The sequence below is a fragment of the Anolis sagrei genome, chromosome 4 (genome assembly GCF_037176765.1).
Source record: "Anolis sagrei isolate rAnoSag1 chromosome 4, rAnoSag1.mat, whole genome shotgun sequence".
Taxonomy (NCBI): Eukaryota; Metazoa; Chordata; class Lepidosauria; order Squamata; family Dactyloidae; genus Anolis; species Anolis sagrei.
In genome coordinates, this window is record NC_090024.1 from 78,500,522 (window position 1) to 78,527,510 (window position 26,989).

The 26,989-nt window shown below is 43.1% G+C and overlaps 1 protein-coding gene across 1 annotated transcript; it reads right to left on the reverse strand.

Moving 5' to 3' along the window:
- Positions 1-1,528: 1,528 nt before the first annotated feature.
- SOX4 (SRY-box transcription factor 4) lies at positions 1,529-6,062 on the reverse strand. The gene has a single exon (XM_060774898.2). The coding sequence runs from the start codon at positions 5,219-5,221 to the stop codon at positions 4,103-4,105; it is 1,119 nt and encodes a 372-aa protein (XP_060630881.2). The 5' UTR covers positions 5,222-6,062; the 3' UTR covers positions 1,529-4,102.
- Positions 6,063-26,989: the final 20,927 nt, after the last annotated feature.

The window sequence follows — 26,989 nt, forward strand, 5'->3', positions numbered from 1 at the left end:
CCAGTTTCCTAATTGGAAAAAGTATTCAGTAGAGATAGGGAGACTAACATATGCCCACGGGCACACATTGAAAACCCCAATGCTAGATGACCTGCCAGAACATGACCAGCTGTCCACCAGAGGACCATGGAAACCTTTGCTCTCAACATCTGCTGTAAACAGAGCATTTGCAAAAATGTGATATTTATTTGAATCTGAATTTTTGAATGTATGACATCATCAATTTTTATTCCTTCTGCTTTGCTATTTTATGAACACACATTTTTATAGTTATTTAAAGCACTTACTATTGAAATGGGGACATTGTTCCTTACTATCTCTTTATTTTCCTGACCACAGATTTTGTTCCACAATCCAACTGACTGTTTTCAAAGTTAAAAGAGAGACCCATGAATTTGTAAAACCCAGTGTGCCTTCATCTCACTTAGAAAATTAAAAAATCAGCATTTATATTTTTTCTCTCTGAAAATCCTAGTGTGTCAGCAGCATTTTCAATTTATAGGTCAATACATTTACAGAGCAATTAACGGCTAAGCTTGAATTCATGGTCCTGTGTATGCATTTTCCATCATGCTCATCTGCAATGCAAATTCTAAGCTTCTTCGTCAAAGCTGCCACAGCACTGAACATTTCACCCACTGACCTAATATTTCGCATCTGCTTAAAAAGGATTATCTGAAGGCCAAAGGAACTGCTAGCCTGTGAAGTAATCTTGAGGAAGAACCCAACTTAGAGAACACTATTTTTCAGTTTCCACCTCCCTTCCCCAGCCTCCCGTTGCATGAATATAATTTTTCCCTTACAGGCTGTGTCCTAATTGGTTTTCCATGCCTTTTCCACATACATATTTGCAATGTGTGAGAGGAGAGAAAATGATTGAGTTGGTAATATGTTGGCAACACACCAGACTAAGAGCATTTAAAAGGCACTTTCTACACTGTCAAAGGAGGAACCCTAAGATGTCTGGGCTCTGGCGTATGGATGTTTTTAAGTGTTTTCCAGTTGGAAAAGCCTGGGAATCACAAAAGCATGTTTAAACCATGTGCCTTATCCATATTCAGCATGGATGAACGCCCTACAATGCAAAGCAGAATCCAGAGCAGAAGACCACTGAAAGGGCCAGGCATGATTTTTACATTGAGGACAAATGGTTTAGGTCAGCAGGACCGTTTAAAATCACATTCCTTGTAGTTGTGCTGCACCAAAGGTTTTCCCTCTGACTAAATGTAGCTAAGCTCATCTTGCCTCCCCTCTCCCTCCTTTTATTCCTCCAGTGAAAATGCTATTAGCATTCGCTTAATGCACACAAATTCCTAGATAGCATGCAGCCAGCAGCAGGCATTCAAAGAGGCACAAAGGGGCTTTGGTGGGAGGGGAGGGAGACAGGGAAATAGGATGAGCTTCTGCTTTAACAGTTCTGCATGTCAGAAGCATTACCACAAAAGATGTTTCCACTGGCAGCAACCAGGAATAGAGAATGAGACCCAAAAAGGGACAACCTGGAACAATGACAACAAGAACAGCAGAGTTTTAGGGCTCAGTTCCAGCTGATTTTATTTCCTTGGGGGGAGGGAGGGAAAGAGGTTATTTACAGAAAGTATATTGACAATCTGACAGGCAGTGAACTTGGCGTGATCAGCCAGCTTCCCCCCCCACCCTATCATGTTATGGGCAGATTGTTAAACAAAGATATTCCACATATTGCACAGGATGGGTGACCAAGAACAGAACAGAACAGAAAAACCCTTAACGGAACCTCTTCTTCTTCGTTAGGCAGATGTCCTAGCGCCTGTCATGTTATATTAACATACATAAACACACAATCTTTTTTTTTGCTTATTATAATACAGACTTAAATGTACAAAGATGTTTTCACTCTTTTTTTCTCATCTTAAACACAACAGCTATAAACCTGAATACATATGCTATCATCATGCCATAAGAGACTAAAACAATTATATTTAGCGACAAGTAGAAAGGATTAAATAGTCAAATACAAGAATGAAAAAATGCAATACATAGTGTCGCGAACTCAAATCGGCATTTAGATAGATCCAGTGATTTCAACGGCAAAGGTTTTTTTTGTTTTTGTTTATTTAAAAAAGTGCAAAAGATGTGGTTTACAAGTTAAAGCTACAGGATCCCTTTTATTTTTTCTTCTTTCGAAAATACTCCAGTTGTTACTGTACAATATACTATTTACTTTGAGAGGGGGGTTAGAAATTAGCCCTACAGTGAATGAGTTTAATCCCTCTCTCTCTGTCTCAGCTCCTCAACAGAGCGAATACAAGGGATGCTGTCTCTTTAAGAAGCCTGCAGATTGGGAGTGTAAACATGATGAAAGTAGGGGGCTGATTTTGTGTCTGAGAGAGATTAACCAGCAGCCCTGTCTAAAATCAGGAAATCCAAAACAGCGATTTTATACACCCCTTTATATATTTTTTACAAAAATACACTGAGAAAATAATCAAACGTTTTCATCTCTCTTCTTCTCTGGTTTTTAAAAGTGTCAAAAGTCTACATTTAAATATAAAAAATTAAAAGTTAAAACTCTAGCCCTTCAGGGGAAGGTGACATAAAAATGGTGCGGGGAAACAACAACAGAACTACCCAAACAAAACAAAAAAACAAAAAGGACAAAGTAATACAAGTAAAAATAACGTTTGGCCAGTATAAATACTTCACTTATAAAATGGCATCCGATTTCATTTACAAGGGGACAAGGAAAAAAAAACATTTCAAAGGATGGATCATGGTGTGAAAAGTAAAGCATCTTCATTGACAACTATAGAGGGACACGCACGCACACACAATCACACAGACACTGAGGAAAAATTTGGTCCTGAATATTTCTTCTTTTTTTAAAAAAACAAACAAACTCCAGCACAGATTTGAGTTGCGTTTGAATCCTTTAAAGAGTTAAGAAGGAGGAAAAAAGCTGGTGATAATCTTTGTAGGAATCAAACATAGCGCCATCTATCTGCTTCTTATATTATTCTAACACTATTTTTATTTTTATTTTAAAAAAAACAACTGTTCAACAGTCTTAACAGAAAGATAGAAGAGTAGAACATGCTATATTAAAAACCCCACCAGTGAAATAATCCAACACCATCACGATTCGGAGTAAGAAAAACACATTTTTTTTTTGTCGCAAAGGAAGAGCCTTCGCCTTCTACTTCCCCTTGTACCACAATCCAGACAGACACTTGGTATGCTCTAGTATATAGTATACAGCCTTGGCATGGTCTACTGTGTTTGAAGTTCCACACATACTGATTTCTCAGTCTAGAATATCTGGTGGACTTCAGAAAACAGCTGCCAGCTTCACCTTGATGCGTGCAAATCCTTTATTATCATTTTAGCTGAGCTTCCAGTTCAATTTTCCCAGCTTCCTCTTCACTATCACATCCCAGGAAGGAATGTCAGTCCCAGGGCCTCTCTCTCTCTCTGAACTCGCCTCAAGATACAAGACTCCCTCCCCCAGAAAAGCGAATCAGGACTCCCTCCCTCCCAATGCAAGTCTTTCAGATTGGTTTGAAACAGATTTAACCAATTCCTCCCCCCACCCCCAACCCCACAAAACTCCCACCCGGACCCCAAAAGAGACATGTAAATGTACAGAAGCACAATCTATTCCCCGCCCCAAACAAACCTTTTCTCAGAGATGTGCGTGATTTTCAAACACCCCCCTCCCCTCCCCCACACAAAAAAGATCTGTAGTTGCAATGCTTCTTTGAAGCCACTTGAGTCTCTGGAAACGTGGAAGTCATTCTTCGGCTGTGGGAAAGGATGAGGGGAAAAAGAAGAGCGTGGGAGGCCTCGGTGGGGATCTGTTTCATCTGGGCAGAGGGGGAAAAGAGCCCCCCTTTAAAAAAAGAAGGTTGATCTCTTTCGTCGTTCAAAAAAAGACACACATTCCCCGAGTCCGTTTGTCACGAAAGATGTGGGGAAAACACACACTCACACACATACGGACACTCACTTGGACACGCGCGACCGCGACGCCAGTGGCTCCCCAGTCTGTCAAAAGGAGGGCGTGGGGGAAGGGTTGCCTGTCTCTGCTTCCCCCCAATTTCTTCTTCTTCTTCGCCTCATTCCCTCAATACGTGAAGACCAGGTTGGAAATGCTGGACTCGAGCCAGTCCCCGGAGATCATCTCGCTGACCTCCGGCGTGCAATAGTCCGGGAACTCGAAGTGCGAGCCGGAGCCGGGCTCCAAGTTCAAATCCAGGTCCCGGTCGAGGACGGCCGAGGCGCCCAGGCCGCCCAGGGCCATGTCCTCGAAGCCCGGGCTCGGGTGCAGGTCCAGCAGGTCGTCCTCCAGCTCGTCGTCGTCCGAGGAAGAAGAGGAGGAGGAGGAGGCGGAGGAGGAAGAGGAGCCCGAGGAAGAGAGCGAGGAGGAGGGCGCCGGCGAGGGGGCCCTCAGGCTGGCGTAGCTGCGGTGGTCCGGCGGGGAGCAGCCGCCCCGAGGGGAGCCCGGCCCCGCCAGCAGCCCCACGCCCACGCCCTCCTCGTAGAGGCTCAGCGGGTCGCTGGTGTCGGCGCCCAGCGTGGGGCTGGAGGGCACCGGGGAGGCGTGGGCCGCCAAAGGGGGGCGCTTGCTGCTGGCCTTCTTCCCGCCGCTCTCCGAGGAGGAGGGAGGCAGCGCCTCCGAGGCTTTGAGCTTGGGCTGCGGCCTGGCGCTCTTCTTCAGCCCAGCTTTGGAGGAGGAGGAGGAGGGCGAGGAGGAGCTGTTGGGCCCGGGCGCCGCTCCCGGAGGGCCCTTCTCGCCAGGCTTGCCCGCGCCACTTCCCCCGGCCTTGACCTTCTTCCGGGGCCGGTACTTGTAGTCCGGGTAGTCGGCCATGTGCTTGAGGCGGAGGCGCTCGGCCTCGCGGATGAAGGGGATCTTGTCGCCGTCCTTGAGCAGCTTCCAGCGCTTGCCCAGCCGCTTGGAGATCTCCGCGTTGTGCATGTCCGGCGACTGCTCCATGATCTTGCGCCGCTCGATCTGCGACCACACCATGAAAGCGTTCATGGGGCGCTTGATGTGCCCGCTGGGCGTCTTGCACCAGCTCGGGTCGTCCGCCTTGCCGCCCGTCGAGGCCGAGGAGGCCGGCGTGGGGGAGGAGGCCGGGCCCAGCAGCTCCAGCCCCGACTCCGAGGCGGCGCTCTCCCCGGGCGCCAGCAGCTGCAGCGCCTCCGCGTTGGGCTCCGCGTTGCCCGTCTGCTGCACCATCGCGGCGGCGGAGGCGGGGGGCGAGCCCGGCCCTAGGGCCCCAGCCCCGCCGCTCCCCACGCTTCTCCCCTCTCCGCCGCTCTGGGCAACTTTGGGGAGGCAAACGCCCCGAAAGGGAAACTACTCCGCTCCAAGTCCCCCCTCTCTGTGTGTATGTGTGTGTATTTTGCACTCTTCTGCTCTTCCCGTCCAACCAAGCCAAGTTGTCTTCTCTTTCCCTGGAAAAAACGCTCAGTTCACGCCCACTCGGTCAAGCAGCGAGATGGGTATTATATATATAGATACACACACACAGTCTTTCTTTCTCTCCCTCCGTTACTCTCTCCTCAAGTCTCTAGTTCAAAGATATCGATAGAGAGAGAGAGGATACCCACCTCCCGCAAAATAAAATGTCACTCCAACTATCACAAAAAGTGTCCTCCTCAGTCCCAGACTCGTGGCAAGAAGTGTTCAGGAGGAGTTTGTGACTCGGCGGCAAGCAGCAGGAGCGGCGGCAGCGGCGGCGTGGTTTTGCACGGGGGGGAGAGCACCCTTCCGGCCATTTCAGCCCGGGAACATGAGCGCGGAGGGAGCGCGGGGTCGGGGGCAAGGAAGGGGCAGCTCCGTCTCGTCTCGCCTTCCTTCCGAGGATGTGCAGCCCCAGAGAGAGAGGCAAGAGACATGTACGAAGCGGGGGGCTCGCTCGCTTGCTCTCTCGCCCCTTTGCTTAGCCCTGCTTTCCCTCCCTCCCCCTGGCGCTTGAGAGAGGGAGATAGAGAGGACGAGAGCGCGCGCCGCAACACGCCCCCTTCCGCGCCTCTCGCGCCGCAGCTTCGAGCGAGGGCCCCGTCCGGCCCCGCGCTTCTTTATCCTGCCACCGACATTCCGCGGGCCAATCAGAGGCTGTATCCAACGCTCCGCCGTGCCAAGCCCCGCCCCCCGGGCCCCCATTGGCTTGGAACCCGAGGCCATAATAATCACCGCGTGCAATGAGAAGCTCCAAATCTGACCTCATTCCAATTTACACAAACTTTCTCCAAAGGAGCCGGGAATAGGGAGGGAGGGGAGGAGAGGGGAGGGGGGGCAGCGGCGGAGAGGGCCTCGTCCCGCCTGTATTTGCATGTCCCCGCCCACTTTCTCTCTCTCACTCTTCCTCCCTCCTCCCTTGTGTGTGTGTGTGAGAGAGAGAGAGGGAGAGGGAGCGCGTGCGGCTGGATGGGTAGGTGGGTGTGTCCACGCGCGAGTGAGGAGGAGGCGGCGGCGGGGTGAGACTATACTACACAACGGGCGGGGAGAGGAGAGGAGAGAGAGAGAGAGATGAGTGCTTTCCGTTATGTGAGGGGAAGGGGAAAGCGGGGGATGGGGACTTGCTCCACTTCCGTAGGGAAGGAAAAGTCACCGAGAAAGGAGGGAAAAAAATCATAATACCACGTGGTCTTCACACATTATTATTATTGTTGTTGTTGTTGTTGTTGTTGTTGTTATCATCATCCCATTTTCCTCTCTCCAAAGACACTCCAAGCAGCTAACCACGCTCAAACTTGCAACATATAAACTCTAAAATAGAATTGAACATAGGGCTATCAATATAAATAAAAATGTAATGTTTGTTTGTGGGATCAACATAACTCAAAAATCACTGGATGAATTGAGACCAGATTCGGACACAATACACCTATCAGGCCAACAAGTGACCATCCCTCTACTGAAAAACACAGCAGAAGAGACTTAAAAAGCCAAAAAACAAAAAAAGCATTACAATGCATGCTCAAAACCACATATATACACAAATGCACATGCATACACATATACACAAACACCAAACTTGGAGGACAATCTTACTCGGACAAGAAGGGATCACCCAAGTAAGTAACTAAGTACACAAACATACATACATACACACACACACAAAACACATATTCACAGACTGGGCCACAGCAACGCATGGCAGGGAACAGCTAGTTAAAAATAAACTGTTAAAGCCATCAATACTATGAAAATGCTTAAATCACTAAACAGCACCCCATGGCTCCTTAAAAACTGCTCTCTTCAAAAGTGCCTGAATAGAAAGCCTGGCAGGGAAGAGTCAGCTGAAGACATTTCAGTGTTACTGGCAACATTAATCAATGACTTTACTCTTGGGTTGTGAGTTTTCTGGGCTGTGAATGGCCATGTCCTAGAAGCATTCTCTCCTGATGTTTTGCCTACACCTATGGCAGGCATCCTCAGATGTTTAGGAGTCTGTTAGAAACTAGGTAAGTGAGGTGTATATATCTTTGAAGAAGAATCTTTCTCCCACTGTGGGCATTCCACAGATATCTAAAGTTCACTTGCCTAGTGTCCAGCAGACCCCTCAACCTCTGAGGAATTTTTGTGTGTGTAAGGAGCGATTTGAGAAACTGCAAGTCACTTCTGGTGTGAGAGAATTGGCTGTTTGCAAGGATGTTTCCCAGGTGATGCCAGGATGTTTTACCATCCTGTGGGAGGCTTCTCTCTTGTCCCTGCATGGGAAGCTGGAGCTGATAGACAGGAGCTCACCCCACTCCCTGGATTTGAACTGCTGACCTTTCAGTCAGCAATCCTGCCCACAAGGGTTTAACCCATTGTGCCACCTCTGAGGATGCCTGCCATAGATGTGGGCAAAATGTCAGGAGAGAATGCTTCTGGAACATGGCCATACAGCCCAGAAAACTCACAGCAACGCAGTGAAAGCCTTCAACAAGACCTTGCATTTGTTTGTTTTTTCTTCCCCTAAGCACCTTACCTAAGCAATCTCTCCACACCATTAGTTCCAGCACAATGGAAATATATTATCTTGTCCTTGCCTAGGGTGCGTCTTCACAATACGTTGAATGCATGTTGATACCACTTGAACTGCCATGGTTCAATGTTACGGAATCCTGAAAGGTGTCGTTTGACAAGGCAGCAGCACTCTGGCAGAGGAGGTGAAAGACCTTGTAAAACCACAACTCCCAGGATCCCATAGCAGTGAGCCAGGATGGTTAAAATGGTAGCAAAGTGATTTCATTGTACTGTGTAGACACACCTATAGTTTTACAATTAAAAACTTAAAACAACCTAGTGATTCCAGCCATGAAAGTCTTCGGCAACACATAATACAATTATTGTTCTTGCAGTTTCTCCCACTCACTATTGTCCCACTCAAGCATCTTTTCACAAAATTAGTGTTTTCTATTTGTTGTTTGGAAAGAGGAAATGAGAAAGTTTTTTTCCCCTATCGAAACTCTCCTTACTTTGTTTCTTTGCTGAGCTTCAATGTTTCAAAACTATTTGTGGTTTTGACTCTGATTATGCACAGATTTGATTCTCTCTAAGAATTTCTAGGTCCTCCAACATGATTCTAAAGCAGCCATGGGCAAACTTGGGCCCTCCAGGTGTTTTGGACTCCAACTCCCACCATTCCTAGCAGCCTCGGACCCTTTCCTTTCCCCCCCTCAAGCAGCTTAAGTGGCTGAGGGGTAAAAGGAGAGGGCCTGAGGCTGTTAGGAATCATGGGAGTTGGAAGCCAAAACACCTGGAGGGCCCAGGTTTGCCTATGGCAGCTTTAAATTGAACTTCCTCCAGTCTTTCTTCAGCCATATTGGATGGTTGACAGATCCTTAAGAATGTCTTAAGTGCCACAATGCACTTGTATGGTCAGCTTCCAAGGAAAGTAGTCCATAGAGTCCTTCTGGAAGACCTAGATATTCCTAGAGACTAATTTTATATGTGTATTGTACCCCTAACTCCAATGAATGCAGAGAGCTGACTGTACATTTGGTCAAGTAGATCATGTTGGGCAGACTGGTTTCTCTGTCAGACATGTAATCTTTCTTCTAACTCTTGAGGAGCCACATTTAGGGACAGTAAACTCTACTTTCAAGCTCCAACAGTGGCTTTCCTCTTGAAGTGTGCCCTTTATTTCAGGGACCTCAACAGTGCAAAATAATAACAATGATAATAATTATTAGCACATGCACTGTCGTTTCAGAATGAGAGTGTGTGCTTCATCTAGAAACTCACATAAGGACACTACTTGCTTTGACACAAATTCCTTCTTAACAAAATCAAGAAAAACAGAAACACAAACTTTGAACCTTCTTAACAAAATCAAGAAAAACAGAAACACAAACTTTGAAAGAAAGAGCCATAATTTGGCAATTAGGGCTGATGATTTGCAGCCAGATAGATATTCAGCTTCCTATTCCCATTCTTGTAAGGAATGGGTGTTTTCTTGGTCCCTTCTACACTGCCCTATATTCCAGGATCCGATCCCAGATTATCTGCTTTAAACTGGATTATATGAGTCTCCATTGCCAGATATTCTGGGATAATTTGGGATATAGGGGCTGCATGAAAGGGGCCTTGTGTGACATATATGAATACTTGGATCAATGAGGTACTAAGTATTTGTGTTTTTGTACTTAAACCCACTTCAAGGCATTATAGTGCCTTAGCAGCTAGCTCTCTTCTGAAGCTGTAACATCACAAATATGCCCAGTGTCTGGTATTTCTTATCAGCTGAAGGACACAATATGCTACAATCATGTTGTAGTGATGTCTGTGTTGAATCACAAACAGTGGAATAAATGTTCAGACTAAAAAGTTGCAACAAGAATTACAAAGTGACTGTGGGTAGATAACATCATTCAAATCTGAAACTTTCTTATACAATGAATCCAGTCTCTCTTGCTTAGCAATAGCAGATTGCTGTGTGTGGACCTGCAAGGCTCATAAGTAAGTAACTTAATTACAATTTCCTGAGAGTAAATTTCACTGAACTCTGTAAAACTGACTTCTGAGTAGACATGCAGAAGATGTGGTAGTCCAGTGTACACTTGCTCAGCAGCAAATTCCACTGGATTCAGTACAACTTACAACATATACATAGTATGGGTTGCATAGAATATAATGCAAAAACCCTATGCTATTGTTCTGTTGGACATTCAAATATAATTCTGACTGGACACATGTTTTAAACATGGGACCTTACAATTAGCATGCCATAATTTGTATTAACATGTCCTAGATCTGCTGCAGTTAACAAACAAAATTTCTATCCAGCTGTTCTTATAAATAAGACTTAGATATTACTTTCCATCGTGCTTTAAATCTTGTAGTTAGCAATTCAGTACTGGAGGTAATTTAACTGATTATGAGATTAAGGTCTGGGATATGAGCATAGTTTACAATATGAATGTATAACTTATTTACTTGATTACAGATAATTTTACCTTATTTTAAGATTGTAAAGATATGTGATTACTTCTGTAATGCTGCATGGATAACATTAACTCTGATCCTATTCAGCATAATGTGTGTGTGTGTCTGTTTTAAATCACCTATTAACTTACGGCAAATCCATACATTTCATAGGGTTTTCTTAGGGAAGAAATACTCAGAGGTGGTTTTGCCAGTTTCTTCCTCTAAAACAGTGGTTCTCAACCTGTGGGTCGCCAGGTGTTTTGGCCTTCAACTCCCAGAAATCCCAGCCAGTTTACCAGTTGTTAGGATTTCTGGGAGTTGAAGGCCAAAACATCTGGGGACCCACAGGTTGAAAACCACTGCTCTAAAATATAGTTTACAGCACTATTTGTTGGTGGTCTCCCATCAAAGTACTAACCAGAGATGACCCTGCTTAGTTTCTAAGATTAGGCAGCATTTTTAGGGTATCTATAGCGTACATTTATTTCATGAGAGAAACCATAGAGGGAGAGGCCTAATAACACATTAAACCACTGGCCCTTCTTAATCAGGATTGTTACTAAATAGTAATATTGGGAAACTTTTGCTCAGCTCCATGCATCTGTGCTATGCACGGGCAATTCATAGATGGGGAGGTAGGAAGGACACATCTCCTTATGCCCATTTAAAAGTCAGTGCCTGAATTTAAGGGCACTTCCACACAGCCATATATTTCAAGGCAGAAAATACCACAATATCTGCTTTGAACTGGGTTATCTGAGTCCACACTCAGATAATGTGGGATTTTCTGCCTTGATATTCTGGGATATAGGACTGTGTGGAAGCACCCTAAGATGAAGCTCTCTGGGGGCCCTTCCACATATCTGAATAAAATCCCACATTTTCTGTTTTGAACTGAAATATATGGAAGTGTGGACTCAGATAACCCAGTTCAAAGCAGTTATTGTGGGATTATCTGGCTTGGCATATCATTGTGTGGAAGGGCTCTGGGAGTGATTCCAAGGACCCATCCACACAGTCATATAACCCAGGATATCAAGGTAGAAAATCCCACAATATCTGCTTTGAACTGGGTTATCTGAGTCCACATTGCTATATATTCCAGTTCAAAGCAGATAATCTGGGGTTTTATACAGCTGTGTGAAAAGATTAATATTGCTCTACAATAGGCAAATATTTACAGAAGTCACTAATTTCTAGTTAAACAAAATCTAGATCAATGACACAATAATAATTGTATATCCACATATGTTGAGAGGCAAATTGAAGGCACGTAAACACACACAAATGTATCTAAGATCAGACTTCACAACCAGTGAAAGCATTTCCATTTTCTAGCTTTCATTCACTGAACCAAGTTCTATAGGAAATTATTTGACTAAGTGACATTATATGAAATGATATAAAATGCATGTAGAAGAAAAAAAAGTGATTATTTTAAAACTTGTTTGCACTGAATAATGCATAGAACAAAAGACTTGTTATCTGTCATACAGTCCAAATTTTGTATGTTTTTAGGTCCACTGGGTTCACCAGGACTCCCAGGTAATTATTAATAGAATTTCACCATTAATAGGAAACAAACCAACAGTCACAACCAATGTCATGGGAGCAGACCTGTGTCTGTTCAATGGGACTTCCACTCACTTTTCTGTGGCACACCACATATTATATACCAAGTGTGCTCTGAACGGTCCCCAGTTCTTTGTATTGGAGATTTGAGGGTCATGTAGAGCTATATATGGGAAGAAGATGGTACCCACTCCTCCAATGAGGTCTGTTTTGCTGGCAGGTAAACAATTTGATACCTGACATTGATATGGCAAAGTGAAATGCCAGTCATTTTTCTGGTATTTAATTATTATTGCTTTTCTATGCACCCCAACCCTAAACACATTTATATTAAACTCTCATTTATGTAAATGACATTCATTCCTGAGAAAGTGTATTTAGGACCCTTGCCTAGGTGTTTGCCAAGTCTGCTGGAATAACACGTCTTTAAATAAGCAAATCAACTGCTTAACTTATTATAATAAGTCTATACAAGAATTTCAACATGTATCAAATCTTTGATGCACACCACATTTGTACTGCCAAATAATGCAGGTTTAGAATGCAGTTTAACTGCATTGAACTGGAGTATATGAGTCTACACTGCCATATAATGCAGCACTCTGAAATTGCTGCATTCTGAAATTGCATTATATGGCAATGTAGATGGGGCCTCAATTTTGATCTAGTGCTTTATTCACGAAACAATATCAATAACACAAATATCTCAACATTTTGTGTGCTGTCTGAAAACATAGCTGTCCCAGCAACTATGCCAAGATCTGCTTTTGAGGTTTGATTCCTTCCTGAATTATCAAAAAATAGAGATTTCTGGGTAAGATTCACCTCCAAAATGTCATTTTGAGTGCCATTCAAATGATTCATTTCAACACTGACCAAAATCAAGAAAAGTGAACTGCATTGATATTCAGAAGTAGATATTGTAGTTTAAAACATTTACAAACAGACCTGGAACCTCACAATCAGTGACAACTGATAGACTAAGCAGGAAGGGTGATTCACCCATGTGATGATGCTGGGGAAGCCCCTTGCTTGACTGCATGTTACCCATGGTTGCTCACCACAAAATATTTGTGAAATTAGAGGATTGAAAGAGGTAAATTACATGGGAGAACTGCACAGGAATGTTGTGGCTCAAACAAGGGGAAGGTGGTCTTCTCACCCTTTCAGAATGGGATGCCCTCCTGCTTGGACCACAACTTAACATTTAATTCACAAATTGCCACAAGCGGTCACTTTCATCCAGTTTGAATTTATGATCCATACACTAAATAACACCTTCCCCTCTATTTTTTCTGTTTTAGTGACCTAAAAACATACAATACCTATACCTTGTAATGTATAAATGGACCAACAGAGCCTAATGTTCAATTGAAGGGACAAAATATGCTCATGAAAGTCAATGGGGATACATACTGACAGCAACCAAATACTGTAAGTTGCACAGTACATAAAGCCTTACAATTTATTTGCTAGCACACTATAGTGGGAAAAGTGTAACCTAAAGGTACATTTCTAGATTTGTGATAACTGTTGTCAGAAACAAAAGGATAGGTGGTGAAAGCACACTGACATACACAAGCGGGCACTGGCATAAGCCTTTCTGAATTTCACTGTATTTAGCTCCCTGTTTGGTCTATGGGGTTTTGGGCTTTTCATGCTAACTGTATCGACTTACAAAAGAATGCCTACACTCTGGTGACTACTGTAGGGTCTGTATTAGATACATCTGCATACTTTCAAGTTGCCTGTCAGCTTATAGCATCCTATGAATTCGGTTTTCATAGGCAATGAATATTCAGAGGTTGTTTGCCTCTACTATCCTCTGAAATATAACCAACCGTATCTGAAATTTGGTGGTGGTCTTCCACCATAGTACTACCAAGCCTGGCCCTATTTCACTTCCAAAATCAGATTGAATATGATGCCATCAAGTTATTTGGATCTTTTTGACTCATGGAGCTCTATTTTTCAAAATGATTATATTTTCATTCTCACCCATATAGCCTAGGAATGGCAATTAACTAGTGAGGGTGTATCTCTTGCCAGGCATGTAGCTGGGGGGGGGGGGGGGGGGGCTCGAGGGGCTTCAGCCCCCCCCCCCCGAAATTCTCATGGTGGTCCACGAGAAGGCCTTACTGGTGCATTATTTAAACTGTTATGTTTATTCATATCATGATCTGATCACCATACTCAATATATCCCATATGCATGGGGGTATTGGGGTAATGATACAAAAGGTTTGCTAGGGTAGACCTTCTTTCACTCAGACTCATCCCCCCCCCCAAATCAAACTCAGCCCCACCCACCCCCACCCCCCGAATCAAAATCCTGGCTACGAGCCTGTCTCTTGCTATTTCAGAGCATTATATCATCTTCACATAATATTAGTATTTTGCCTTTAATTTTCTGATACAATTTTTAACAATTCAGAACAAAGCCACCATATAAACATTATATACTAAGTTGGTTGCCTATTTGTCTAACTTGAATTAATGATCGCATAATATTTTTATACTAAAGGAAGGCTCCAAACAAAAACAGAGGATAACTCAGGCAGTAGGTCAGTCTATCAACAGCAGTGCTGCTATGTCATATTTTGCAGCTTAAAGAACTGGACCTCCTGCTCACCTTCCTAAATCACTTACTCCACAGGAATTTTGTTGGGATCAATACACTGGAGCACATGGTTGGAGGCTTTCACTTCTAATTAGATTTCTTGCAAATAAGCAAATTATGTCAAGGCAAATATGGCACTAGGTGGCAGTGATGAGCCTCAACTGTAAAAAAAATGAACAGCAGACGTGGGAAAATTTGGATGCAAGTAACACAAGGTATTATTTTTTCCATGATTTATTGAGCTGCATACAGCTGGACGTTTCTGCCTGAGCTCCAAAGGGTTTTAGAAATGCTTTCTTAAGGGAAAACACCACACACCTCCACACATCTTCAACAGTTGGAAGATAACTTGAAATATTACCCTAGTGTGGGAAAAAGTACAGTATTTTGTGTGTGCAAAAGCATTCCAACCAATACATTATGATTTTGAGGGTAAAATGTTAGAAGTTATCTCACTGGCTTCAGGGGAAAAAACTATAATAGCTTCTGAACCATAGTCTTATTTATAGTTAGTATTAACCTGGTAGCACAGAGGATAAACCACTGAGCTACTGAACTTGCTGACCAAAAGGTTGGTGGTTCGAATCTGGGGAGCAGGGTGAGCGCCTGATGTTAGGCACAGCTTCTGCCAACCTAGCAGTTAATAACATGTAAATGTGAGTAGATCAATAGGTACTACTTCTGAAGGAAGGTACCTATGTGCTCCGTGCAGTCATGCTGCCCACATGCCGGCTCTTCGGCTTAGAAATGGAGATGAGCACCACCCTCCAGAGTTGGACATGACTAGACTTAATGTCAGGGGAAACCTTTACCTTACCTTTATTAAGGAGGGGATCTAGTGATTTCAATTAAATTGTTAGGAAAAAATTATAAACTATTAACTTAATGATTACTTTATTAATAAGTGAATGCAAAGCTCTGTACTGATCACATTAGCAAAGTGACCCAGAACACAAACTGTGGCTTTATATTGTCCTTTGTTTGGAAAATGTTATAAGGCAAAAGGCATGCTATAAATTCAAATAACAATGCAACCATAAGCAAGCCGATCAGAATTCATACTTATTTCTAAATGTGCATGCATAAGATCACAATATAACACTGCAGTCCCATGTATACATATCTGAACGCAAGATAAATTAATTCTACATAATATTCCAGTGAAAGAACCCCTGTTTGAAATTTATCTACTGATTTCATGTATAAGGTTACTTAAGGCAAGCTGCTGCCAGTTTATGTTGTCAAATATACATACCTACATGATATTCTGCATCTGGAAATATACATTTTCTTTTGTTTATAGCAACAATTCAAATATGTACCCATTATAGTTTGTTGCCTGGGCAGCCAGGAAAATATAATGCTTAGTGTCAGTCAATCAATACTGGAAATTGTGAATGGCTTAACATAGCCTTCTCATAATTTTACAAGCTGCTCAGAGGTTCCCCCCTCCAAATACTTCAACAACACTCCACAGGATCCTAGTCATCTTCCCTTTGGTTTGCTTCCTTCTGAATTGCTGTGACTTTAACAAGTGAAATGTCAACTCTCATACACTTTTACCTACCACTGCATTTCCATGACAGTCTAATATGTAACCTCAGGGCTATTGAATATACAAAGTAGGGAAAGTTTGGACTTGTCAATGGAGTATGCAGTCAAAGAGAAGCAACAGCAATCCTGAGCTAAAATCAGTGTGAGTTCTACCTTGAACAGACTGAATTTAACAAACTTTTAGACACAATTCAATGTGTCTTTCATATTCACGCTTCACCATGTGTAACCTGAGAAGAGGCCTTCGCCAAATGCAGGGAATAACACTATGTAACACATTTTTTGTTCCTGGGTTATAAATGCCATTTCCTAATTGGTTCTAATATAAAAACATGGGAAATGTTTATTTATTTATTTGTGGTATTTCTACCCGCCTCTTCTCTATCCCTGAAGAGGGACTCAGGACGGCTTAAATTTAGTAACGGTACAATGCCGCTACATAGCCATTACAATAATATAATATAACCACAATTAAATACAAAGCAATCATTAAAACAGTACATACAACATTAATTAGAAACAGTAAAACAGTATCGTCAGCTGTGTCACCATTCCAGTCAATGTCCAACTAAAGTGCTAATTATGTCTGCTGACCAAAAGCCTGGTCCCAAAACCATGATTTTGATTTCTTCCTGAAGGCCAGGAGGGATGGAATCGATCGTATTTCATTTGGGAGCGTGTTCCACAGACGGGGGCCCCGCAGCCGAGAAGGCCCTGTCTCTCATCCCCGCCAAATGCATTTGCGATGTTTATTAAACTGCAAAAACTTTGTTTGTTCAAGACATCCTGCAGCACATTTTGCTATAGTTTTTCAATGAATATCTCATCGAGTCTCAATCAATTCAACATAGTTTGTGGCAGCCACAAAAACGAAGTTTCTGGAGTATAACAACTATTTTCCAAGTAGGTACCTCACAATTAAACAAGAAATAACACTTTCAAACCAGGAACAAAAAATCTTTTGAATTTTGTTTCATAATCTAATCAATGAGCTTTCATTGTAATAAGGGGTCCATAATAAGTATGTTCATGTCAGATCACTGTTATGCCATATAAACAAAGTCCGAAGTGCACTCCCATATTCTAGGAACGGACAACATATAGTTCTCTAAATGTTGCCGTACAACTCCCATCGTCCACCACCATTGTACTTTCTATGGCTGCTGCGAATTGCAGGCCAGCAACATTTCCCATCACCTCCTTAGTATAAAAGGAATCTCATGTCCTGAAGATCAAGTGGTTGCTACCTTTGGGCTACATTACTTTTCTAAATGGAGACCCTAAGGTTTTGGACTGTGATTCTGAGACCAGGGTTTGAACACCCCTCCCTGTTCAGGAAATGGAAGCCCAGTGGGTAATGCTGGGCATATCACACACTCTCAGCCTCAAAGGAAGGTTAAAAGCAAACCCTCTTTGAATAAATCTTACCAAGAAAACAATGTGATTGAGTCCCCAAAGTTGGCACACAACAGCACTGTCCTTGAATGATTTATTTGTAAATCTGTGGTACTGAGATCAACAGGATCAGATCCAAGATTATGTGTTACGTTCAGTCTACAACTCTTAAGACTTCTCCTCCAGCAGGACTTGCTCCAGAAAATCTCTTTGCCAAGCTCAGTTTAGGATCACAGCCTTTAAAGCAGTTCTACTGTTGAGAGAGTTACTGTCTGGAACACTCCTCATTTCACCCTCATACAAACTTAGTCACTCAACTGTTCTTGGGTGCACCTACACTATAGGATTAATATATGCTATTGAATCATGGTCCCCTGGTGGCACAGTGGGTTAAACTGCAGAGCTGCTGAACTTGCTGACCAAAAGGTTGGCGGTTCGAATCGGGGAACAGGATGAGCTCCCGCTGTTAGCCCCAGCTTCTGCTAACCTAGCAGTTCGAAAACATGCACATGTGAACAGATCAATAGAAGTGTTGTTACCTTCCCATCAAAGTGATACCGGGGCGGTGGTGGGAGATGAAGTCCAAAACACCTCGCTGAAGTTTGCCCATGACTGATCTATACTGTAGAAGCAATGCACAATGCATCAGGCACCACTTTAACTGCCATGGCTCAATGGTACGGAATCCTGGGAGTTGTAGTTTTACCAAGCCTTTAGCCTTCTCTCCCAAAGAATGCTGGTGTCTCACTAAACTACTTTGTACTTTTATCTTTAAAAGATAAAATAATTAATTCCTATGTCAGGTCCTGTCTCAATGTCAGTTGGTTTTCTGATTCACTTTATCCCATCCCTCAGTTGAGAATAACCTCATTATTTATCCCACCCGAGTCTCTCTCTAAATATAGAACTTTATTTATCTACCTCACCCACAGGTTTTTAATTTGTTTTCACTCCTTGCACTTGGCCTAGCTCGCCCTCATTTAAATTCTTGTATTGTTTTTTATACTCTGTTTTATTATGTTATTGTTACTATATTATTGTTTTATTATGTTATTGTATAAGCATTTTTACTTGATGTTGTCATGTGTCTTGCATGTCTTTCATTTTGTTTTATTATAATTGTTTGGGCTTGGCCCCATGTTAGCCACCCTGAATCTTCTTGGGCAGATGGAGGTAGGGCACAAATAAAGTTGTTGTTGTTGTTGTTGTTGTTGTTAGCCTACAACTCCCAGGATGCCAGGGCAGTTGAAGTACTCTCAAACCAAATTAATTCAACAGTGCAAATGTGCCTACTGATCAGTTTGCACCCAGGACAGAAGTCTTTGCAGAGCGGCCAACTTTGGGTGCATCTGCACTGTACAATTAAGGCAGTTCAACATCACTTTGACTTCCAGAGCTCAATGTGACAGAATCTTGGGAGTTGTAGCTTTACAAAAGTGTTTAGCCATCTCTGCCAAAGAGTGCTGGTGCTTCACTTGACTACAGCTCCCAGCATTCCATAGCCTGATCATTAAAACTGTGCAATCTCACCAATAACAACATCCACTTTGGCTTGACTCATAGATCTTACATTCCAGGTTCCTATGGTGTGTTGATCTTTAGAGCATCAGATTCGTTGTTCATCTCCAGCACCGTTGGCTGCCAGCCTTCATTTGGCTTTGAGCTAGCTGCGTCATCACATCTTGAACGTATCCTTTGCTCCTCCTCAGTAGCATTTTGACCATCTTTTGACCCGGGAGTCCCATCTTCCAATGGCATACTGACATACCAAGCTGTATTAACTCTACAGCAGGGGTCCTCATACTAAGGCCCAAAGGCCAGATACCACCCTCCAAGGTCATTTACCCAGCCCTTGCTCAGGGTCAACCTAAGTTTGAAACAACTTGAAAGCGCACAATAACAGCAATCTTACCTCATCAGACAAAAGCAGGCCCACACTTCCCATTGAAATACTAATAAGTTTATATTTATTAAAATTGTTCATTTTAATTTTGTATTTTTCCCCCACTACAAATCAGGTATGTGCAGTATGCATAGGAATTCATGTTTTTTTCAAATTATAATCCGGCCCTCCAACAGTTTGAGGGACTGTGACCTGGCCCTCTGCTTACAAAGTTTGAAGACCTCTGTTCTACAGTGTAGACTAGTTATGGGCAGATTGGCCCTCCAGGTGATTTGGACTTCAACTCCCACAATTCCTAACAGTCAGTAAGCTGGCTGGGATTCCTGGGAATCGAAGTCCAAACTTCAAAGTTGATCCACCCTTCATTTTCCCCTTTGCCAGGCGTTTCTTCTCCCCCCCCCCCTCCGTTTGCATTTGGCTTTGGCCTTAAGTTGGGTGGGGCTTGCAAAATAAAGTAAACGAAAGGCGGGGAAGGAAGGGGAAAAGAAGGGAGGAAGGGAAAGCCTTCAAAGGGAGATGCCACGCGACTCTTGGCGAGGCGAAGGGGAAGCCAGGCGCGCGGGCGTGGCGCGTGGCTCCGTGAGAGAAAGAGAGAGGCAGGTGGCGCCGGGAGTCCTGCCTGGAAATCAGGAGGGGAGGGGGAGGTGAAAGAGGGGGGGGGAGGCATTGCAAAAGCCAGGCTCGTAACGCGCGAACACCTGGTGCCCCGTGAGGCGAAGACGGAGAAGGGCACCGAGGTTCTGTGGGATGGAGCTGGAGGGAGGCTGGGAGGCGCGCCCTCGGCCCAAACACAACACGTTTTGGCGCTCTTTGGAGGGAGAGAGGGCTCGCCAGCTGATGACGGGGAAGCCAGGCATCTCCTCCAGGCCAAGCTCAGCCCTGGCGCCTGGCGTGTGGAGGAGCCAAGCGCCAGCTGGGGAAGCAAGGGGAGGGACAACGCCTACAATTGGGGCCTCCTTGCCATCTGTGGGCCTTCCTGCCAGGAATTCAGTGCTTCCCAGGGTGTTCGCATGAACACCAGAGCCATTCTACAAAGCCAAGGTGATTCTAGGCTGCCTCAACAGATTCAAAGAAGTCATAAGCCCAGTCTAGTCTCACAACCTCTGAGGATGCTGCTATAGATGCAGGCAAAACGTCAGGAGAGAATACAGCTCAAAAAACTTACAGCAACCCAGTGATTCAGGCCCTGAAAGCCTTCGACAATACAACTTCCCAGAGGAAGGCAACTAAAACAATCAAGGGTCTGGAGAACAAGTCCTATGAGGAGCGGCTTAAGGAACTGGTCATGTTTAGCAATAGGAAGAGAAGTCTGAGAGGCGACATGATGGCCATGTACAGGCCCGTAGCCAGGATTTTGATTCGGGGGGGGGGGGGCTGAGTTTGATGGGGGGGGGCTCAGGATCTACTCTAGCAAACCTTTTGTATCATTATCCCAATACCCCCATGCATATGGGATATATTGATCATGGTGATCAGATCATGATATGAATTAACATAACAGTTTAAATAATGTACGATTAAGACCTTCTCGCAGACCACCCTGAGAATTTCACGGGGGGGGGGGCTGAAGCCCCTCAAGCCCCTCAAGCCCCCCCCCACCACCACCACCACCACGGCTATGGGCTTGACCATGTATAAATATATGAGGGGAAGTTTTCTGCTGCCCTGGAGACTAGGACGCAGAACAATGAGTTCACACTGCAGGAAAGGAGATTCCACCTGAACATTAGGAAGTGCTCCTAACTGGGTTGCTATGAGTTTTCCGGGCTGTATGACCATGTTCCAGAGGCATTCTCTCCTGACATTTTGCCTGCATCTATGGCAGGCACCTCAGAGGTTGTGAGGTCTGTTGGAAACTAGGAAAATTGGGTTTATATATCAGTAAGAAGTCAGACCTTGAAACTGCTAGGCCGTTAAATGCTAATCAAGGTAGCCAATTGAAACATTCACACCTACCTCAAACAGACAGTTCTTTCTCACACCCTTGACATTACACAGGTATATAAACCCAACTTTCCTAGTCTCCAACACACCTCACAACCTCTGAGAATGCCTGACATAGATGCAGGTGAAATGTCAGGAGAGAATGCTTCTGGAACATGGCCATACAGCCTGGAAAACTCACAACAACCTAGTGATTCCAGCCATGAAAGCTTTCAACAATACAATTTCTAAACTGTGAGAGCTGTTCATCAGTGGAACTCTCTGCCCTGGAGTGTGGTGGAGGCTTTTAAACAGAGGCTGGATGGCCATCTGTCAGGGGTGCTTTGAATGTGATTTTCCTACTTCTTGGCAGGGGGTTGGACTGGATGACCCATGAGGTCTCTTCCAACTCTGTGATTCTAAGGATATTGGCAAGCTGGAAGGTGTCTGGAGAAAGCAATAGGAATAGAAACCATGCCGTATGAGGAGTGGCTTTGAAACTGGGCATGTTTAACCTGGAGAAGAAAAGGCCAAGAGGTGACATAGCCATGTTTAAATAGTTGAAAGGTTGTCATGTGAAGAAGGGACCGAGCATGTTTTCTGCTGCTCTAAAGACAGAAACTTGGGACATTGGTTCAAACTGCAGGAAAAGAGATTCCAAGATTCCACCTTAACATTAGGAAGACATTCCTAACAATAAGAGATATTTGGCTGTGGAATCTGCTATCTGGGAGTGTGGCAGAGGCTAGATGGCCATCTGTCAGGAGTGCTTTGATTGTGTTTTCCTGCATAGCAGGGGGCTGAATTGGATGGCCTTTGGAGGTCTCTTCCAATTGATTCTTTTATTCTAGGAATTAGCTTTTGTTTTGAATCTGGGGAGTAGGGTGAGCTCCCGGCTTCTGCCAACCTAGCAGTTCGAAAACATTCAAATGTGAATAGATCAATAGGTACCACCCCAGCAGGAAGGTAACGGTGCTCCATGCAGTCATGCCAGCCACATGATCTTGGAGGTGTCTACGGACAATGCCAGCTCTTCAGTTTAGAAGTGGAGATAAGCACCACCCCGCAGAGTTGGACACGACTAGACTTAATGTCAAGGGGAAACCTTTACCTTAGCAAAGTAGCAAGGCAAAGTGTGCTCCCTTTTCTCGGTGTTGCTGTACTGAGTTTCCCTTTCAACTTCAGAAACAAACAAGGCAGTTTTAAGAGGTTGTTAACTTAAAAGTTTTCTAATAGATTGCATTGACATATGCACGGAGAACCAACATCCTCACTAAGGAAAAATTAAGTAAAGTCTTTTGATGGAGGAGGGAAACATGGCTAGAGATTACAGAAAGAGCAGAGGGAGAATCAAGAGAAAGTGAGCAGACTGAAGGTGTGTCTACATTGTAGAATTAATGCAGTTTGATACTGCTTTAACTGCCATGACCTCGTGCTTTAGCCTTTTCTATCAGTCTATTCCACTGGGGTTTTTTTTTTGTGTGTGTGCTTGTGCATGTGTGTTTATGGGTGATGGACACTTGTTGGACTGTTAGGTGTATTGTGTCCAAATTTTGTGTCAATTTAACCAGTGGTTTTTGAGTTATGTTAATCCCACAAACGAATATTACATTTTTATTTATATAGATGGTGTTTTATTATGCCATTACATAGATGGACCTGAGCATCCATGGATCTTGGTAACCACAGGGGATCCTGGAATCAAATCCCAGTTGATACCAAGAGCCCAGTTACTGCTCTGAAAAGAAATACATCATGTTGTCCCCTCAAGACTTCACTTCCAATACTAAGCCTGGATTTATCAGTGCACTGTCAGACCTGCAACTAACCCCAGCCCATGAGCAAAATTCAAAATGCTGGTTATGATCTATAAAGCCCTAGATGGCTCAGGTCCAAGCAGTTTGGCAGATCATATCTCCTTGTACGAACCTGCCTGGACCGAGATCCTCAGGAGAGGCCCTTCATTCTGTTCTTCCACCATGGCAAGCATAGTTTGTAGAGATACAAGAAAGCCACTTTCGGCCTCTGTCCAGAGAGAAAAGGGGGTACAAATATATGATGAGGATATTTAGTGTTGTTGAAGGCTTTCATGGCCAGAATCACTGGGTTGCTGTGAGTTTTCCAGGCTGTATGGCCATGTTCCAGAAGCATTCTCTCATGACGTTTCACACACATCTATGGCAGGCATCCTCGGAGGTTATTTGTGAACACAGAAATGCTGGACCACTCTAACAACTACTATGTCAGACTACACAGAGAAGCTATTGAAATCCACAAATGTGGGCAATTTCAACAGAAAGGAAGAAACAATGAAAATAAACAAAATCTGGCTACCAGTATTTAAAAAAACTCTAAAATAAGGACAGTAAATAAATAAAGAACAACACTCAAAAACAGGGGAATTCCAGACAAGAAACAATCGGTGCCAGCTGATCAGCTCCCAAAAAAGGATTCCCTCAGGCAGGAAACAGCCAAGCCTTGAAGCTGCAAGGTTATTCAATTCTAATCAGTGTGATCAATTACGACATTAATACTTGCCTCAAACAGACAAGAGTTCTTTCTCCCACCCTGAACATTCCACAGATATATAAACTCCACTTGCCTTGTTTCCAACAGACCTCACAATCAGAGGATGCCTACCATAGATGTGGATGAAACGTCAGGAGAGAATGCTTCTGGAACATGGCCATACAGCCCAGAAAACTCACAGCAACAGAGGATATTTAGGTTTAGGATGTGGCAAATCCAATATGCACTTTTCCTTACTAATAGTGGTAAAATGCAACAGGAAGGACATGACTTAGCAGCCAACTTTTATTTTCCTGAAAGACACTGCCTCTGATACTGAACTGACAAGTAGAAATTTTAGCGTATATATTTTTTTATACCAAAGATTGAAGTGATAAAGAGGGAATGCCTTACATTGATATAATTTAAGACATACTTCAGCACCAGAAGTTTTGTCAAAAGAACATTCACAGTATCATCAGCTATTTCACATAGCTTGTAATGTGCTGCCACCTATGATTATGATTATCTTACTGGTTTTTCAAGAAATCTGATTTATAATTGTTTTTGTTCCTAGGATCAAAGGTGCCGAGGAGTCATGTCTGCTTGAAAGGGAAAACAACCATTCACTTATGCTGCTGGAATGGATGCAGTGTTCAACATGTGTTTAGCCCAGGAGGGGGAGAATGCAAGTAGAAAATACAACAATAGCATTAAGAAAGGCAAATATACTCCTAATACTCTAGAAACTGCCAGAACCAACAAATCAGGGGCTGTGTCAGCAATACATGCACAACTAAGGGCCAGAGTGGTTTCCTAGTTTGAGCATGAAGTCTGGAGCTCATAGATTGAATCTCTGTTAGGCCATGGAAACCCATGGATGATCTTGACTGAGTCACACACTCTCAACCCTGGAAAATCTCATGATAGATTAACTGTAGGGTCAACATTCATTGTGAGTGACTTGAGGGCACACACACACAATGACAACACTTACAAATAACAGAGTACAGGTCAACCAAAAGGATAAAATGAGTCCTTCCAACTATTTTCAGTTTCCATTCTCCAGGTTTTAATGTACAGCCAATACTTACAAATATGAAAATGCATTTATGGCCATGAAAATTGTACACGATAGGCACCACAGTCTGGTAATCAATTGTTGCACCGTCTTATTCTATTCCTTCTATCCCCAAACATGCCTGAATCTGTAGACAAGTTTGAACATTCACTTGAACAATCGGTATGAACCAGACAGTTTATTTCAAAATCAGTTTATACTGTCAACAGCTAGAGCTGTTGGGAAAATTTCCACTGATCTTTCCCAGCCTGTCTTCTGAAGTGAAGCAGTTATGGATCAGTTGATACTGGAGCTCAGGTTTTCTATAGTTGCATCAAAAGTTAGTCTGCTGACATTTTCTTTATTGGCTTTTTAGTTTGCTGCTGTTGTTGCCACTTCTGCTACCATTATTACTACCACCACCAACTCAAAGTATTTATTCCCTGAACACTGCCCATTGTGGTCATTTATTGTCCAGCTGTCTATCAAAGTTTGCAAATATTGTACTTAACCATGGCAGTAAAGCAGCTATTCCTTCTAACATGCAATATTATTTTCTCAAATATGGTTAAAGTTTTATTGTTACATTTTGTAATGACAAGCTAATGAAGAATACTAAAATTTTGAAACAGGATAAACGCTGACAGAAATGTTATGTTGTAGAAACCAATTCATGGAGATGTGTTTACTCTGTACAATTAATACAGTTTGGCACTACTTTAACTTCCATGGCTCAGTACTATTGAACTTTGGGACTTAGTGAGGTACCAACGTTTTTGGTAGAGAAGAATAAAGGCCTTGTAAAACTACAACTCCCATGGTCTCATAGCACTGAGGCATAACCGTTAAAATGGTCTCAAACTGCATTAATTCTACAGTGTAAATACCCTCCAATATAGGTAAATTTGTTAATGATATTTGCAGTGGATTTGGATGTATTACTGCATTTTGAAGCAACGCTTCCTCCAAGGCCCCTTCCACACAACTGAGTACAATCCCACATTATCTGCTTTGAATTGGGATATATGGCAGTGTGGACTCAGATAACCCAGATCAAAGCAGATATTGTGGGTTATATGGCTGTGTGGAAGGGCCCCAAGATGGTTTGAAAGATGTAACATTATAAAATAATATGCTACAGAATACAAGCAAAGCATCAGCATAAAACATTTCTTTAAAATAATTCCAAACATTGAGATGAACATTTTAAGCGCTTTTAAAATAAACAGCGATTAATGGACATATATTAAATCCCATGGCAAGGTATTCAAAAGAATCTAGGCTCTCATAAAACAGGCCTTGTCTCTCTTGCCTGCCAATCTTAATGGGCCTTTTTAGCAAGTCCATGATATAAAGACAGGTGCCTTGGGGAAAATTAGCTGTGTAAATACTGTCTCCTTTTACTGAAAATGGGTTATTGTTTTCATCTGAGAAACCCCGATCTGGATAATTCAACCAGTGCATTTCACTTTAGCTACTAACCTGTTCTTTGCACAGAGCTTCTCATCTTGTAAATTACAAATCTGCTACTCGGACAAAAGTTTATGCTAAGTGGAATGCTGTAACAGCTGTCCCTACCAACAACAGGCCTTCTTAAATAATTATTTACCAAACTGGAAAGTGTTCACAATCTATAGTGTAAATCACAGAGCATTTTATAGAAGGCCAGGTGCAATGTTATCGCTCATTTGTTTTACCCGCAGCTGCAACAGTTGGTGTCAGTTAATAGTTTACTTGCTATCAGGTATTCTATTTCCTTTACCTGCTTCCTGATTCACTTCTGTTACATCGTCTTGGTTTGTGTGATACCAGTTTAGTGGCAATTAATTGTAGTGATTAATACTGTTTGTAGTTCAGAGATGTAAAACACTTCTGTGCGCAGTGAGCATTACCTCCTTGAATATAACCCAACTTTGAGCTTAGTCGTGATCTTAAGCATTTCAACATCTGAGGCCAGAATTTTGATCTTCCACTAAAGAAGAGGCTATATCAGTTATGGGCAAACTTCGGCCCTTCAGGTGTTTTGTACTTAAATATTAAAACAATGTCA

Excerpts from the sequence above, each read along its gene's own strand:
- SOX4 (XM_060774898.2), bottom strand. The coding sequence starts at position 5,221 with ATGGTGCAGCAGACGGGCAACGCGGAGCCCAACGCGGAGGCGCTGCAG.